At 35.0% G+C, this 15,006-nt stretch overlaps 1 protein-coding gene across 1 annotated transcript in view; it reads right to left on the reverse strand.

Moving 5' to 3' along the window:
- Positions 1-15,006, reverse strand: part of ITGBL1 (integrin subunit beta like 1) — a 248,268-nt gene that overhangs the window by 203,329 nt on the left and 29,933 nt on the right. Inside the window, exon 4 of the mRNA XM_044669342.1 lies at positions 14,303-14,449. Within this exon, the coding sequence (XP_044525277.1) occupies positions 14,303-14,449 (147 nt within the window). The remainder of the gene's footprint in view (positions 1-14,302; positions 14,450-15,006) is intronic.

Here is a 15,006-nt window from a genome sequence, read left to right on the forward strand (position 1 = left end):
ATGGAAGATATTTGTCCAGTAATGAATAAATTAACACATTTCTGGAAAAAAATAAATCCTTGTTGACAGAAGGACTGACTCAAACAACCTAACTTCCTAGTTCCTCAACATCCTCATTTCCCATGACCCATACCTCAAATGCAGAGTTGGTCATACCCTTGATCTTGCCACCACTCTCAAATGTTACCACTTTTATGTTCATGAACTCTGAAATTTCCTTATTTAATCACAACTTGTTGTTTTTTCTATGCTCCTGTTGCCAATACCAAACCAAATTGTATATTCTGCCTGTGATCACCAATCCCTCAGTTTCTGAGCCCTTTACCAGACCATCACCCTGTATTAGCCATAGTCTCCTCTTCCCTGTCTTGACCACCCGTTGAACTCAATACTGTTTTATTCTGGTGAGTCTCTTGCTCCTTTGCTCAAAACTCAAGAGTCATCCTGAAATCCTCACTTTCTCTAGCTTCCTATAGACAATCCCTTCATAACATCTCTCCCATGATTCCCCTTGTCTCTTCTGACACTGCCATCATCTTGGTGCAATCCTTGTGCCTGGATTATTATAATAACCTATACTTTTTGCCTCAAAACTCTTCAATCCAGGCCATTCTCCACTCAACTAGGAATTTTATCTTCTTAAAACACAGGTCTGACCACCTCACTAATCAATAAACTCTGGTGGTTCCTATCAGCTCCAAGATCAAATATATAATTCCATATTTAGTATTGGAAGCCCTTCCTAATTTGATTCCCCTTCTGTCTTTCCAGTCTTCTTACATCTTATCCCCAGCCATGTACTCTGAGATCCAGTGACTCTGGTCTTTTTGCTGTTCTTTAAACAAGAAATTCCATCTCCTAAATTTCAGGCATTTACACTGGCAGTACTCCAAGCCTGACACGCTTTCCCTTCTCTTCCCTTCCTTCTGCCTAATCTGGCTTCTTTCAACTCTCAACTAAAATCTCACTTTCTGCAATGAGCCTTTCCTGATCCCTCTTAACATTAGTGCCTTCTCTCTAAGATGTGTCCGATTTGCACTGGCTGTACTTGGTATTTAGTTGTTTACATGTTGCCTCTCTCATTAGATTTTATGTGTCTTAGGGGAAGAGGCTATTTTTGCTTTTCCTTGTATCCCCAGGATTAACACAGTACCTGGTACACAGAAGACCTTAATCAACTGATTGATTACTGACTTATTAGCTCTGTGATCCTATGAAATGTTGAATAATACTTAAGCTTCATTTTGTTATAGAACTCAATGTACTCCTTAGTTAACGAGATAAATCATAGGGCACATTTTACTTTATGAAAGACTTTAAATAGATGACAACCCATTGACCTTCTAGTGCTAATATTTTATTCTGCTATAATTCTGAAACCTATAAATAAGGTGGTAGCTCATTTCTGCAACAAATCACAAGAACTGCCATTCAAAGAATAGAGGATTTTTATCTGAAAGAACAGAGGAAGCATCTAAGAATTCAGTTTTATTAATCAAGCATTCATTTAGCACCTGATAAGTAGCAAGCTCAGCCTACAGTATGACCCTAGGCAAGTCATTTAGTCTCCATGCTCTAGGAAACATTTTTAGCAATAGAAATTTCTTTTTTTTTTTTTTAACTCTTACCTTCCACCTAAGAATCATTACTGTGTATTGGTTCCAATGGAGAAGTAAGGGCTAGGCAGTGAGGGTTAAGTGACTTGCCCAGGATCACACAACTAGGAAGTGTCTGAGGACAGATTTGAACCCAGGAACTCCAGTCTCTAGGCCTGGCTCTCAATCCACTGAGCCACCCAGTTGTCTCCTAGCAATATAAATTTCAAAATAGGTGCTAACTGACAATGGTAGAGGAAATTCATAGTTACAGTCCTATTCCCTGTTGCTAATCTTATGTGCCAAGTTCTACGCTGGGTGCTGTGCTTTTATAGTCAAAAGCTAAGTCAGTCCTACATTAAAAAGACTGAGTCAGGGGTAGCTGGGTAGCTCAGTGGAGTGAGAGTCGGGCCTAGAGACAGGAGGTCCTGGGTTCAAATCCGGCCTCAGCCACTTCCCAGCTGTGTGACCCTGGGCAAGTCACTTGACCCCCATTGCCCACCCTTACCAATCTTCCACCTATGAGACAATACACTGAAGTACAAGGGTTTAAAAAAAAAAAAAAAAGACTGAGTCAAATGTGAGAGAACAATCCATATATAACCAGATAAATATATATGAAAAAAGCAAGGGTGGAGAAAGATCAAATTTGTGATTTATTGTTCAGAAAATTCCCTCTACCAGTGCAGACCAACACCTGCAATTTGAAGTTACAGGGAGCCCAGAGAGGTAAAGGACTGCACCAAGAATCACACAGTCCATATGCATTAGAGATAGGACAGTTAGGTGGTGTAATGGATAGAGTGATGGAATCAGGAAGACTCATCTTCCTGAGTTCAAATCTGGTCTCAGACACTTCCTAGCTATGTGACCCTGAGTAAGGCACTTAATCCTATTTCCTTCTATTTCCTTACCTATAAAATAAGCTGGAGAAAGAAATGACAAACCACTCCAGTATCTTTTCCAAACAAAAGCTTTTTTTTTTTTTAACAAGCATTGAAGAGATTTATTAAGGCACTAAAGAGACAATTTAAGTGGGAAGATTACAGCCCTCACGGAGCTTATATTCTCTTGGGAACAATGTTAAGTTTATACATGCATATGGTTCTAAGTAATTATGAATATTGACAACAAGGATCTTGGTAAAGTTATGAATCAGGACCCCCTCTAAATTTCTGCTGTGAAGGGAAATCAATCCAATAAGCCCTTGGACCTTGTTTATGAATGTCAATAAAAGCTCTTTAAAAAAAAACAAAACAACTTATTCTGTATTGGTTCCAAGGCACAAGAGTGGTAAAGGCAAGGGGGGTAAAGTGACTTGCCCAGGGTCACACAGCTTGGAAGTATCCAAGGTTATTTGGACCCAGGACCTCCCATCTCTACGCCTGGGTTTCAATCCACTGAGCTACCCAGCTGCCCCCCCAAAATCTCTTTTTACTTCAACTATCAAATATAAAATCTCATGTTCAACATTCAAAGCCCTTCATAACTTGACCCCCCTCCCCCATCTTTCTAGTCTTCTTAAATCTTATCCCCAGCCATGTACTCTGAGATGCAATGACACTGGCCTTTGGCTGTTTTTTAAACAAGAAAATTCTATCACCTTATGGGACATCAAATGGGGTCACAAAGTAAGACAAGACTAAAAAATGACTGAATAAAATGACCGAACAATAAATCATAGGTAGGACTTAAATCTAGGTCCTCCTGATTTCAAGGACAGCTCTTTGTTCACCATGCTATGCTGTCTCCCTTTGTTTATACAGGTATACAAAGGAAACACAGTCCAAATATAAAGAAGTCTTTGGAGATTTTAGTCAATAAGTATAGGCATTTGCCAAATTAGATATTAGATTTCTTTTTTCAACCTGAAGTATCTGATTTGACTCTTTCTATTGACTCAGATTAGCCAGGTAGTTGCCACATCTCCACATTGAAATCTGCATTGTATAGGCATAGATCCAGTGTAACTATGTCATTATAGTAAAGGCAATGCCACACTTGTCACAAATTCAGTTCATGCCTATTTAAAGGAGCTGCAATTGAAGGCTTATCCAAATTTCCATGTTCACTTCAAATAGGCTTTGACAATATTTATTCTTATTTGGACTAGAATGTTTTCTTTCTTAGCCAAAGAATTTTGCTTGGTTTATATCTCGTTTCCTATATAAGATATAACAGCCAAAACATATCAAAATATCTTTCATCCTACTGCATTCACTTCAACTTATGAATATAAATTGTCCTATTTAGGAAAGAAGGAAAGAGAAGGTAGAATGGAGTCAACTCTCAATTTTCAGAAGATGACAAATGAAAACCACATATAATTCAAAATTCTCATTTTGGCTATCAATTTCATTCTACTCTTTCACTAATCCTCCCAAAGTGCTGAAATGTTATTTGTATACTCTTGCCCTTTTATTCTTCCTTTTCTTTCTCCTTCATTATAAAATTAATAAAAGGAGAGAGAAAATATTCCAACAGAAGCAAAGGACACTAATTAGATAACAGAAAAGGTAGAGGTTTAATCATAATATTTATGTCCCTGTACCCATATACCAATGATCTTAATTCTTCACTGTCATATTCTTAAGCGACTGAAAATTCTATTTATCCTTTAGTACTTTTTGTATCATGGTTTTAACATGTCATTATAGGGCCACTCAATCAGTCATGGTCTAACTGAATCCAATTCAAGCATTGTTTCTTGAGCACTTATAATGCTATTTTTAAGTCCCTCTGCCAGGAAATACAATAAAGAGGACAAAAAAGTCCAGACCTAAGCATCTTTTGTGTTTCATCATTTTCCTTATTTCAATTAAAGAAGATTGATTATCATAACCAAGTAGAGTATTTACCAAAAGAGAAAGACACCAAACAGCCAGTTTCCTAATGGTACACATGTCAATAGGAAAACTACTTAGAACTTCTGAATTCCTGGTTCTATATACAATAGTATAAAAAATGAAAAAACTAATGGACAAAAAAATTCATTGTATCTCCTTCATCTAGCACCCATATTACTAGGATAGGATGATTTAAGCTTTGTGACATTTCATTATTTTTATTGTTATTAGAGTGGTCATTATATTTTTATTATATGTAGTACAAAGTATTGATTGAAGGGAAGACCCTGACCCAGTAAAACACAAGCTCTTTGTGGGCAGGGCCTTTTAAATTTTGTTTCATTTTGTCTTTGTGGATCCCTGGTGCCTAACACAGTGCTCTGCATAATTATGGACTTAATCAAAGCTTATTGAATAAGATGGGATTAGATTTGTTAGAAAGGGATTGAATCAACTCTTATCTTTCTACTGCACTCCACCCAAAAAAATCCCTAAAATCTTCTGAAATGAATGAGAAAAATAAATTCTTTGCTGTCATAAAATAATGGAACTGGGAATTTTAGATAGAAAATTGTTATTCATAGGGAATGATTATTTTGGATTCCTGTGGTCCTTTCCAGTTCAATGAACCTCTGAGATGTAAGCAAATAATCTTATGGATAAATCATTATAGGACAACAAGAAGAGACTTAGTGATGATGAACACTGAAAAATCTCCAGATGTTGGAAATTTTGTATGTCATTTCTCTTTGAAAGAATGTTTATTTGGGAAAAAGGAAATAAAATATGTCATAGTACTCATTAATTAAAGCACATTAGCTGATAAAAGTGGAGCTATAATTCCTATTTTCTATAATATTATAAACACTAAATTTTTTCTTGAATATTAATCCTGAATCCTAATTTCCATTCTCTTCCTATAAAATATTCTGTAGTCTCTTATTTTTTCATATGCACATGCCACAAAAAAATTAAAATATATGCAATAGTGTATACAAAACAAGGATAATGAGAGCAAGTCAATATATCAGAGGATATAAAGAGCATAGAGAAAGCCAAATATGTGGTACATAGATTGAAAAGATTTCTTGGGTAGAAAGGCAAATGAACATCAAAATGACAAATACCTTTAAAATGGGTGTATAAGTAAAATGATAACACAATTCTGCAAACTCCACTGTACTCCCTTTCCATTTGGGGGATCTTTAGTTGCCATAGTGAGGATGAAATTATGGAATGCAAAAGGTCTAGACTAACATGAGATGATTGTCAGATATCACACTGTTATACATTCTGATGGGACTTTTAAAAGATGAAATGAATCATTTTCATTTCTCTCACCTTTCTGTGATTTTATATAGTAGCAGGAAATCTTCAAAAGTTCATTCTTAAATTGAATGAATTAAATTGGGCAATGAGGAAACCAGACTATCACTCTTTGCAGGATGATATGATGAAATACTTAGAATGTACTAACTAATCAATTAAAATGTAGTTGAAATAATCAATAAATTTAGCAGAGTTGCCTGATACATAGTAAAACCACATAAATCATCAGCATCTGTATATAACTACCAAAGTCTAGCAGTAAGAAATAGAAAGAGAAATTCCATTTAAAATAACTCTAGACAGCTTAAAATACCTGGGAATCTACTTGCCATGACAAACATAGGAACTATATAAATGTAATTACAAAACACTTTTCACACAAATAAAGTAAGATCTAATCAAGTGGAAAAATTTTAATTGTTCTTGGGTAGGCCAAGCTAATATAATAAAAATGAAAATTCTACGTAAATTAATTTACTTATTTAGTAACATATCAATCAAACTACTAAAATTATTTTATAGAACTAGAAAAAATGAAAATTCATATGAGAGAACAAAGGTCAAAGGAGTTAATAAAAAAAGTGAAGGAAGTTGGCCTAGCAGTACCAGATCTTAAACTGTACTATAAAACATTAATCATCCAAACAATCTAGTATTAGCTAAGAAATAGAATGCTGGGTCAGTGAAATAGATTAGATACATAATACACTGGAATAAATGACCTTAGCAACCTAGTTTTTGTAAACACAAAGATATCAGCTTTGGGAATAAGAACTCACCATTTGACAAAAACTGCTGTGAAAACTGGAAAATAGTATGGCAGAAAGTAGGTAGAGTCCACTATCTTAACCTTTACTAAGATAAGGTCAAAATTGGATTTAGACACAAAGAATGATATCATGAGCAAAATAGGGGAGCATATAATAGTTTACCATCAGATCTATGGAGAAGGGAAGAATTTATGACCAAACAAGTAATAGAGAACATTATAAGATATGAACAATCAAAGTCAATGTAACCCAGATTCTAAGAGAAATAACAAACTAGGAAAATTTTACAATAAATTTCTCTGATAAAGGTCTCATTTCTCAAATATATAGAAAAATGAGTCAAATTATAAGGACACAAGTCATTTCCCAACTGGCAAATTGGGCAAAAGATATGAACAAACAACTTTCAGATGAAGAAATCAAAGCTATCAACAATCATATAAAAATGTCCTAAATCACTTGAGTAGAGAAATATAAATTAAAATAACTCTGAGGCACTACCTCACACCTATGAGTTTAGTCAACATGACAGTAAAAAGATAAATGTTGGAGGGAATATGGCAGAACTGGGACACTAATACATTGTTGGTGGACTCATGAATTGATTCAGTCATTCTCGAGGGAAATTTGGAACTATGACCAAAGGAAGGGTTATAAAATTGTGCACAAATTTTTCAACAATACCATACCAGGTCTGTATCCCAAGGAGATTTTTAAAAAGTGGGATGGGAAAGAACTTATTTGAACAAATGTAGTGATAGCTGCAATTTTTGTGGTGGCAAAAATTTGGAATTTGGGGGTATGCCCATCAAATGGGGGATGGTTGAACAAATTGTGACATATGATGGGAATATAATGGTACTATAAGAATGATGAGCAGGATGATTTCAGAAAAAGCTAGAAAGACCTACATGAACTGATCCAGAATGAAGTGAGCAAAAACAGAAGAACAGTATACCCAGTAACAGCAATATTGTATGATGATTAACTGTGAAAGACTAAAGTATTTTCAACAATACAATAATAAAAAAGGACTTATGACAAAGAATGCTATCCACCTCCAAAGAACTATTGTAGTCAGAATGCAGATCAAAGGGTACCTTTTTTTTTTTTACTTTGCTTATTTGTGTTTTTATTTGGGGTCTTTGGTTTTTTATGAATATTTTATTGCAACAAAATATGGAAAATGACAGTATTAGTCAATTCTATCATACACAGTCTTAGACAGTAGCACCCCAGTAAGCCTTATTTTAATATCTAAATATGGAAGTATGCTTTGCATGAAAATACATCTATAGGGGGAAGCCGGGTAGCTCAGTGGATTGAGAGCCAGGCCCAGAGACAGGTGGTCCTAGGTTCAAATCTGGCCTCAGACACTTCCTAGCTGTGTGACCTTGGGCAAGTCACTCGACCCCCATTGCCTAGCCCTTACCACTCTTCTGCCTTGGAGCCAATACACAGTATTGACTCCAAGATCGAAGGTAAGGGTTTAAAAAAATTAAAAAAAAAAATAATAAACCAGATCAAAGTGCTTACCACTTCCAGGATGGGGAAGGAAAGGGAGGGAAGCAGACAACTGGTATCCTATAATTTTGGAAATTCTATGTTGAAAATTATTATTAGCTATAATTTGAAAAATAATTTTTGTTTATTCTTCCTGCTTAAGAAATAAAGGATACATGGTACAATAATGGGAGAAGGCACAGAAACAGAAACTCACTATATTGGGGTACTCACCACAAAGTGAATATTATTTACCTGGTTTTCCAGAAGAAATAATTTTCTATAGCTGAACAAAAGGACAAGAGGAGATGGAGCATAATCTGACAATATTCATTTTTCTTCTCATCACCCTGTGATTTTGAAGACAGGTCATTTAAAAGTATTTCTTTCTAAAATCTTTCTGTAAAAGCATCATATTTCCTGGAAAAATAAGGATTTTTCCAGGAGAGGTTGAGAACAAGGAGAATGTTTAATATAGCAAATAGAACTTAAATGCCAATTAAGTTAATTGCTTGAGGGGTCATAATGAAAAGGAAAATAAGTTTATACAATGCAAAGGACAGAAAAATCAAGTGAGTCTGAGTTACTATCATTAGGATAGTCATATTCATCTATAAGAATCCTTGAAGACATTGTTGTTATTGCTGTTCAGTCATTTCAGTGGTATTTAACTCTTTTTGATTCCATTTGGAGTATTCTTGGCAAATATGAGGGAGAGGTTTGCTATTCCTTCTCCAGCTCATTTTACAAATGAAGAACTGGGCAAAATAGGTTTATGTGACTTGCCTAGGGACAAATAGCTAGTAAATATCTGAGATTAGTTTTGAACTGAGCCAGGCTGTTATACCTATAACCATTGTTACCTGCCCTTGAAGGCATTAAAGCTTGGGAAAACTAGTAGATGGTGGTTCTGTTTGTTTAGGTAAAGAATGGATGAATTGGTAGCTCCAGACTGGGAAGATCCTGGGATGGTTAGATACTTTCTGTGCAACTGAGGAGAATACCATATAGTTGTTCATACAAATATAACACTAAACATATTTATTCCAATTATACCTCTTAGAAACATTATCCCTTTGGGGCATCAACTTGGAGGGTTGGGAGGGAAAGTGTTTCACAAATAGGAAAATTCAGGGAAAGGTTGGAGAGTGTTTGTTTCATTAAAAGAAAGTTTTAGAAAATCTGACCAAAGGAAACTCTTCTTTGGCTATATTCCCTGCTACATTCAACATTATGGAAAATAACAATATCGGTCAATTCTGGAAAACCCAGTCTTAGTTTGGAGCACCCAAAAAGCCTTCTTCTTATAGTTAAATGAGACTGAAGGACAGTTAGAGAATATAACTGTCATACACACCCAAACTTAGTACTTTAAGATCTTTTCCCAAATAAAGAGCATGATTAGTCTAACTGACCGATGGAATTCCTTTGAGCTCTAAATCTTTGTTCTTATGACCCTCTGAAAAAGTAATAGATCAGGGAGAAAGGAAAAGTACCTATATATTCTAAAATATTCAGAGCAACTCTCTTTGTGGTGGCAAAGAATTGGAAATTGAGTGTATATCCATCAATTGGGGAAATGGCTAAACAAGCTGTGACACAAGATGGTGATGGAATACTGCTGTGCCATAAGAAATTGTAAGGAGATTAAGTTTTACAAAACATGGAAAGACATACATGAAATTATAAAAGAAAACATTGACTCAAGAGAACATTATGTAGAGTAAAAGAAATATTATTTGAAGAATGACTTGTGTGTGTCTACTTACAAAGAACCAATAAATAGAAACAAGCAAGACAGTTCTATATAGAGATATATTTTTTGACAAATGAAGTCTTCTGTAGTGCAGGGGAGGGAAGAGAGAGTTTTTTAATGTTATATATGAAATTTATTACAAATACTTTTTTTTAAACCCTTACCTTCCATCTTGGAGTCAATAATGTATATTGGCTCCAAGGCAGAAGAGTGGTAAGGTAGGGAATGGGGGTCAAGTGACTTGCCCAGGGTCACACAGCTGGGAAGTATCTGAGGCCAGATTTGAACCTAGGACCTCCCATCTCTAGGCCTGGCTCTCAATCCACTGAGCTACCAGCTGCCCCTACAAATACTTTTTTTTAAACCTTTATCTTCTGTCTGAGAAGGGATACTAAGTGGGCAATAGGGGTTAAGTGACTTATACAGGGTCATACAGCTAGGAAGTGTCTGGGGCAAGATTTAAACCCAGGACCTCAATTGTCCAGCTCTATCTCTATTTACTGAGTCATTTAGCTTCCCCTATATGTACTTTTTAAAAAAAGCAAACTACTCAGAATAAAGATTTATAACCTTAGGTACAAAAATAATAAGCAATAGATCAGTATGGATTAAAAGAAGTTTTTGTGTATGAAGTTATGCTTGAGTTGATACCTAAAGGATGAATAAGTTTTAATTAAATTATGAGGAGCAAGAAAAGCATTTCAGATTGGGGGAATGGCATAAACAAAATCACTTAGCTGGGAAGAAGCAAGCTGTGGGATGGTGTTGGACTGCCTCCATCTGAATGAAAAGTACATTTTGAGGGAGGCATAGGGGAAATGCTGAATGAACAGAGTGGAGGCAGATTTTAAAAATCCTTATAAATCCTAGCCTAAAGCAGATTTGATACCATATTAATTGTATATTTGTGGGTAGAGGAATGAGAGATTTAGAAAGATTCTTTTTTTCTTGAATGTAGTTAAATAGTAAAAAAAACAAAAAACAAAATATACCAAAGGAATGAAGAGTATACTCAATAATAGGATCAATAGAGGTCTTGGGAAATCACTTAATTATGCCCCTTACCTTCAGGTTATAAAAGCCAGATCTATGCCAAAGGTAATTCCAATTCAATTCTAAAAGCATTTTTAAGCATCTACTAAGTGACAGGTGCCTTACTAGCTATAAAAAAAACCTAAAAAATGAAATGTTCCATGTCCTCAAGAGACTCCCATTCTACAGAGTGGAATACAATTTAAATGGCAAATTTAAAGTAGACTTGGATGAGACCTGAACAATTATCTAGAACAGTGGTCGGCAACCTTTTAGGCTGTGAGAGCCATAAACTCCACATTTTTTAAAATGTAATTTAGTGAGAGTCATACAGTGCTCATAGTGCGCGCTCCTGTAACAGTGTGTGCTCCTGTAACAGCGCCTGAAAAAAAATTGACTTTATGGCTCCTGCAGAAAGAGCCATATCTGGCCCTCAAAAGAGCCAGATATGGCTCGAGAGCCATACGTTACTGACCCCTGATCTAGAACAATTTTACGGGGGGGGGGGGAATTGAAAGCCAAAAGAGGTTCAATAACTTGTTCAAGATGACACAGGTAGGGAATAGTAGAGCTTGATCTCCTGATTCCAAATCTAATGATTTTGTCACTGTATCACAACCACCTTCTGGGCAGAAACAGATAATCTAGGATTCCATTTCTTCTGTAGCATTACCTGAATAATTCCAGAATCACTATACACAACTCTAGCAAAAGAAGAATTCTTTCTTGACCCCCAGCTGGTGTGCAGATGAGGCTCTGAAGCATGAGAATTGATGGGCCTTGTAATTGCTTTTTTCGCTACTGTAACTGCAGCTGCCTTTTTCATTCATAAACGGTAAATCTAATCCCTTAAAAAAATTTCCAATTTAGCCATTTGCCTCAAAAAAATACCCTGTGCCAAGGAGTTTTGCAGGTGTACTGATGTGTCACACAGAAAGGAGAGATATCCATTGGTCTGAGGACTGGACTGGCTATCATAAGTCCTTGATTTTCATTCTTGAATTTGTTTCAATTTGTTATGGTACCTTGGCCAATCACTTAACTTCTCAATGCCTCAATTTCCCAGCCAGAAAAAAAGAAATAAAGTTATTATTTGCTTTTAAAATACTTCCCATGGTGAGGATGAAAGGAGCTATAAAAATGCAAAGCAATATTGGTATGTACTCACTCCTAACATTTTTATAATAAAATATAGTGATGCATATCTTAAGAATAATAGCAAAATAAGTTACTGGCACCATTAGACAGATGTGCAAAGAATATTTCTTTGACAGAAGTAAAGGAATGCTTGTCTTTTTCTATGCAAAATTTATGACATGATATATTAATTCTAGAATATGTATTTATATATTATTATACAAGAAAATTCCAATTGTTATCTATATTAAAAAAACACCTTACTTCTGCCTTAGTATCAAAATGGTGCATTGGTAAGATGAACTGTAAGGGATAGGCAATGGGGGACAAGTGACTTTCCCATAGTTATTCAGCTAGGAATTGTCTGTGACCAGGTTCAAACCCAATGCCTCCCATCTCCCCACATAGTTCTCAATCAATCCAGTGAGCCACCAAACTGTCCCTCCAATAATTATAGGTTAAAAAGAGGTTTTTAATAATTTTTAAAATAAATATTTAAATATTTAAAATAATAAATTAAAAAATTTATCTCTATAAATTTAACCCAAAGGTTTTTTTTTTCCCTTGAATTCATCTGAGAATTTCTTGCATTCTATGATTCACCTTTTTATGAAGCTTATCTAAAATAACATAGTGGCTCTATGATATCATGCATATTGGTATTCCCTTCAGTAATGGACATCATTGCCCAACCATGCCTACCTATCACTTCAAATTCTTCATATCTCTTTGTAAATCTGTCACAAACCATCCACTTAACAATGTCCTCAATCTTCTTCATATTATCTTCTTATTTTGAAAGAAACAAAACAGAATTTCTGTCTTTTCAGCTTGAAATATCATTTAAAATTATAATCTGAAACAAAGTGAGTTATTTTCACCTCCCTGTAACTTCTCAATTCATAATATAGTGGTTCCAAATACTATTAAAGGAACAAGCTTTCTATTAGGCATTTCCTTCTGTCACTGACAAACAAGTTTTGACTTTACATATAGCAGCTTAACCATAGAATCCACTGAGACTGCAATTGAAAAATAAAGGTAAAACAGTAGATTGATTAAAACCTATATTTACTTCTTTGTGTCTGTCAAAGAATGCTAATTTCATGTGGATGGAAAAAAATGCTATGGTTAATGCTTTTGGTATAAATTTGAGGATGGTGAAGTGATGGTGAGACTATTAAGCACAGAAAGAATATTGAGTCTTTTGATGCATTCTAGCATAAATAATATTAATAAAGAAACTTAGTTCAAAATGAAATGAAATTGAAGGTCATACACAGAGGTAGAGAACAGCATTCCTCCTTTTCCTATCAACAAGTTCAGTGGGTAAAATTTGTAATAACCTCAATTACTCATCTGCACAAAAGTCCATTTCACATTTACTTTTCTATTCTCATCTGAGAGATGAAACTACATTTCATATTTTGATAAATCAAAAAGAATGGAACCAGTTTTCTTCCTGGATGGATTTTTCTCTGGCCTCCAATTTGTGTTTATCCAATGCCGGTAACACACCTGAGACTGCATGCTCTCCCCAACAGCAGATGCCAATTCATAAATATCTGTTTTAGACAAAGCTTTTTGCCAAAAACAATAAGCTGCACAAGCAATGTTCTAAGATCTCAGAAATGTCACCAGGACAATTAGGAGCTGTCATTCATATGCCCTGGCTGGAGAGCACACATCTATCAACATCAAAATTGATCTTCTATGAACTTTAAAAATCTTCCACACAGTCATCTAGCACAAAAGTGAATGCAATACTGCAGAAGCCAAGTTATGAATGGACCCAAGAGATGGCAACAGGAGAGAGTGGATTGAGAAACAGAGAAAAGGAGAGAGAGTCAAAGAATAGTTGATGAGTGTGTGTTTTTTTTCCCCTCATGTATTCTCACTCATGTAAATGTAATCCTTTATTAGTTCTGAAAATTCAAATCCCATTTTAGGTAGAGCCCTTTCATCCAGCTACACCACTCTTTGATTATGCCCCCAAATGGACAAAGAATGAATATTTTTTATATCCAAAAACATTTAGAATCTCTTTGTGGTGGCAAAAAAAAAAAAAAAACAAAACTAGAAACTAAGAAGATACCTACAAGTTGAAGTTTGAATAAATTGTGGTATATAAAGGTAGTTGAATATTATTATATAATAAATTAACAAGGCAGATCATGGGCTATTGAAGGAAGCAACTTAGACATATATATTTATCTATATAGAGAGACATAGATGTATGTGATATGTATGTATGCATGTGTGTATATATGAGAAAGAGAGAGAGAATATGCATAGAGTGAGAAAGAATGCAGAAAGTTTAATAACTTTACTGACCTCTTCCAGAGCAGGGCAGATTGGCACTTCCTTGGCACTTCTTGATGCTATCCTCAGCAGACAATGGGCAGGAAAGGGGATGTTCACATTTTTTCCCAGACCAGCCTACTTTGCAATCACATCTTCCACAGTTACACTGGCCATGACCTGTAAAATAAATTTGTTTTAATCAGAAATTGTTTCTTTTAAAATAATAATTTCCTTCTAAATCAAGATCTTAACTTGAACAGTATGTAAAAAGAAACAGAGGTAAAATGCACTTTGTTTAATATTAAATTTCTTTAAAAATATTTTTTATTAAATTATGGTGACGAAGGAACTTGATCATGCTAGAAAAAAATCGATCTTTTGCTAGACAAAATCTGAATCTGTCAATATGAGAGAAATCCAGTTGCATACCATTTAATTAGTTCCCTTTGGCCTAAAAAAACAATGTACATGATGGCTGTGGTTTGGAATTTGATTACCTTAGGGAATGTATCTTTCCCTTTATGTCCTCACTGACACAAGTTCTACTGAGAATGACATTAGGAAATAGAAGACAAATTGTTTTGTTGTCTACATCTACATCTTCTGAGCCCCACTCATCATTTGGTTGAAATGCTTAAAAAACAGATTAAGCTAAAGCTGCATAGAATTCAAAGTCTTGCAGAATAACTGTCCTGGAGTTAGGAAAGAGTTAAAACCTCTCTCAATATAAAATG

The sequence above is a fragment of the Gracilinanus agilis genome, chromosome 3 (genome assembly GCF_016433145.1).
Source record: "Gracilinanus agilis isolate LMUSP501 chromosome 3, AgileGrace, whole genome shotgun sequence".
Lineage (NCBI taxonomy): Eukaryota > Metazoa > Chordata > Mammalia > Didelphimorphia > Didelphidae > Gracilinanus > Gracilinanus agilis.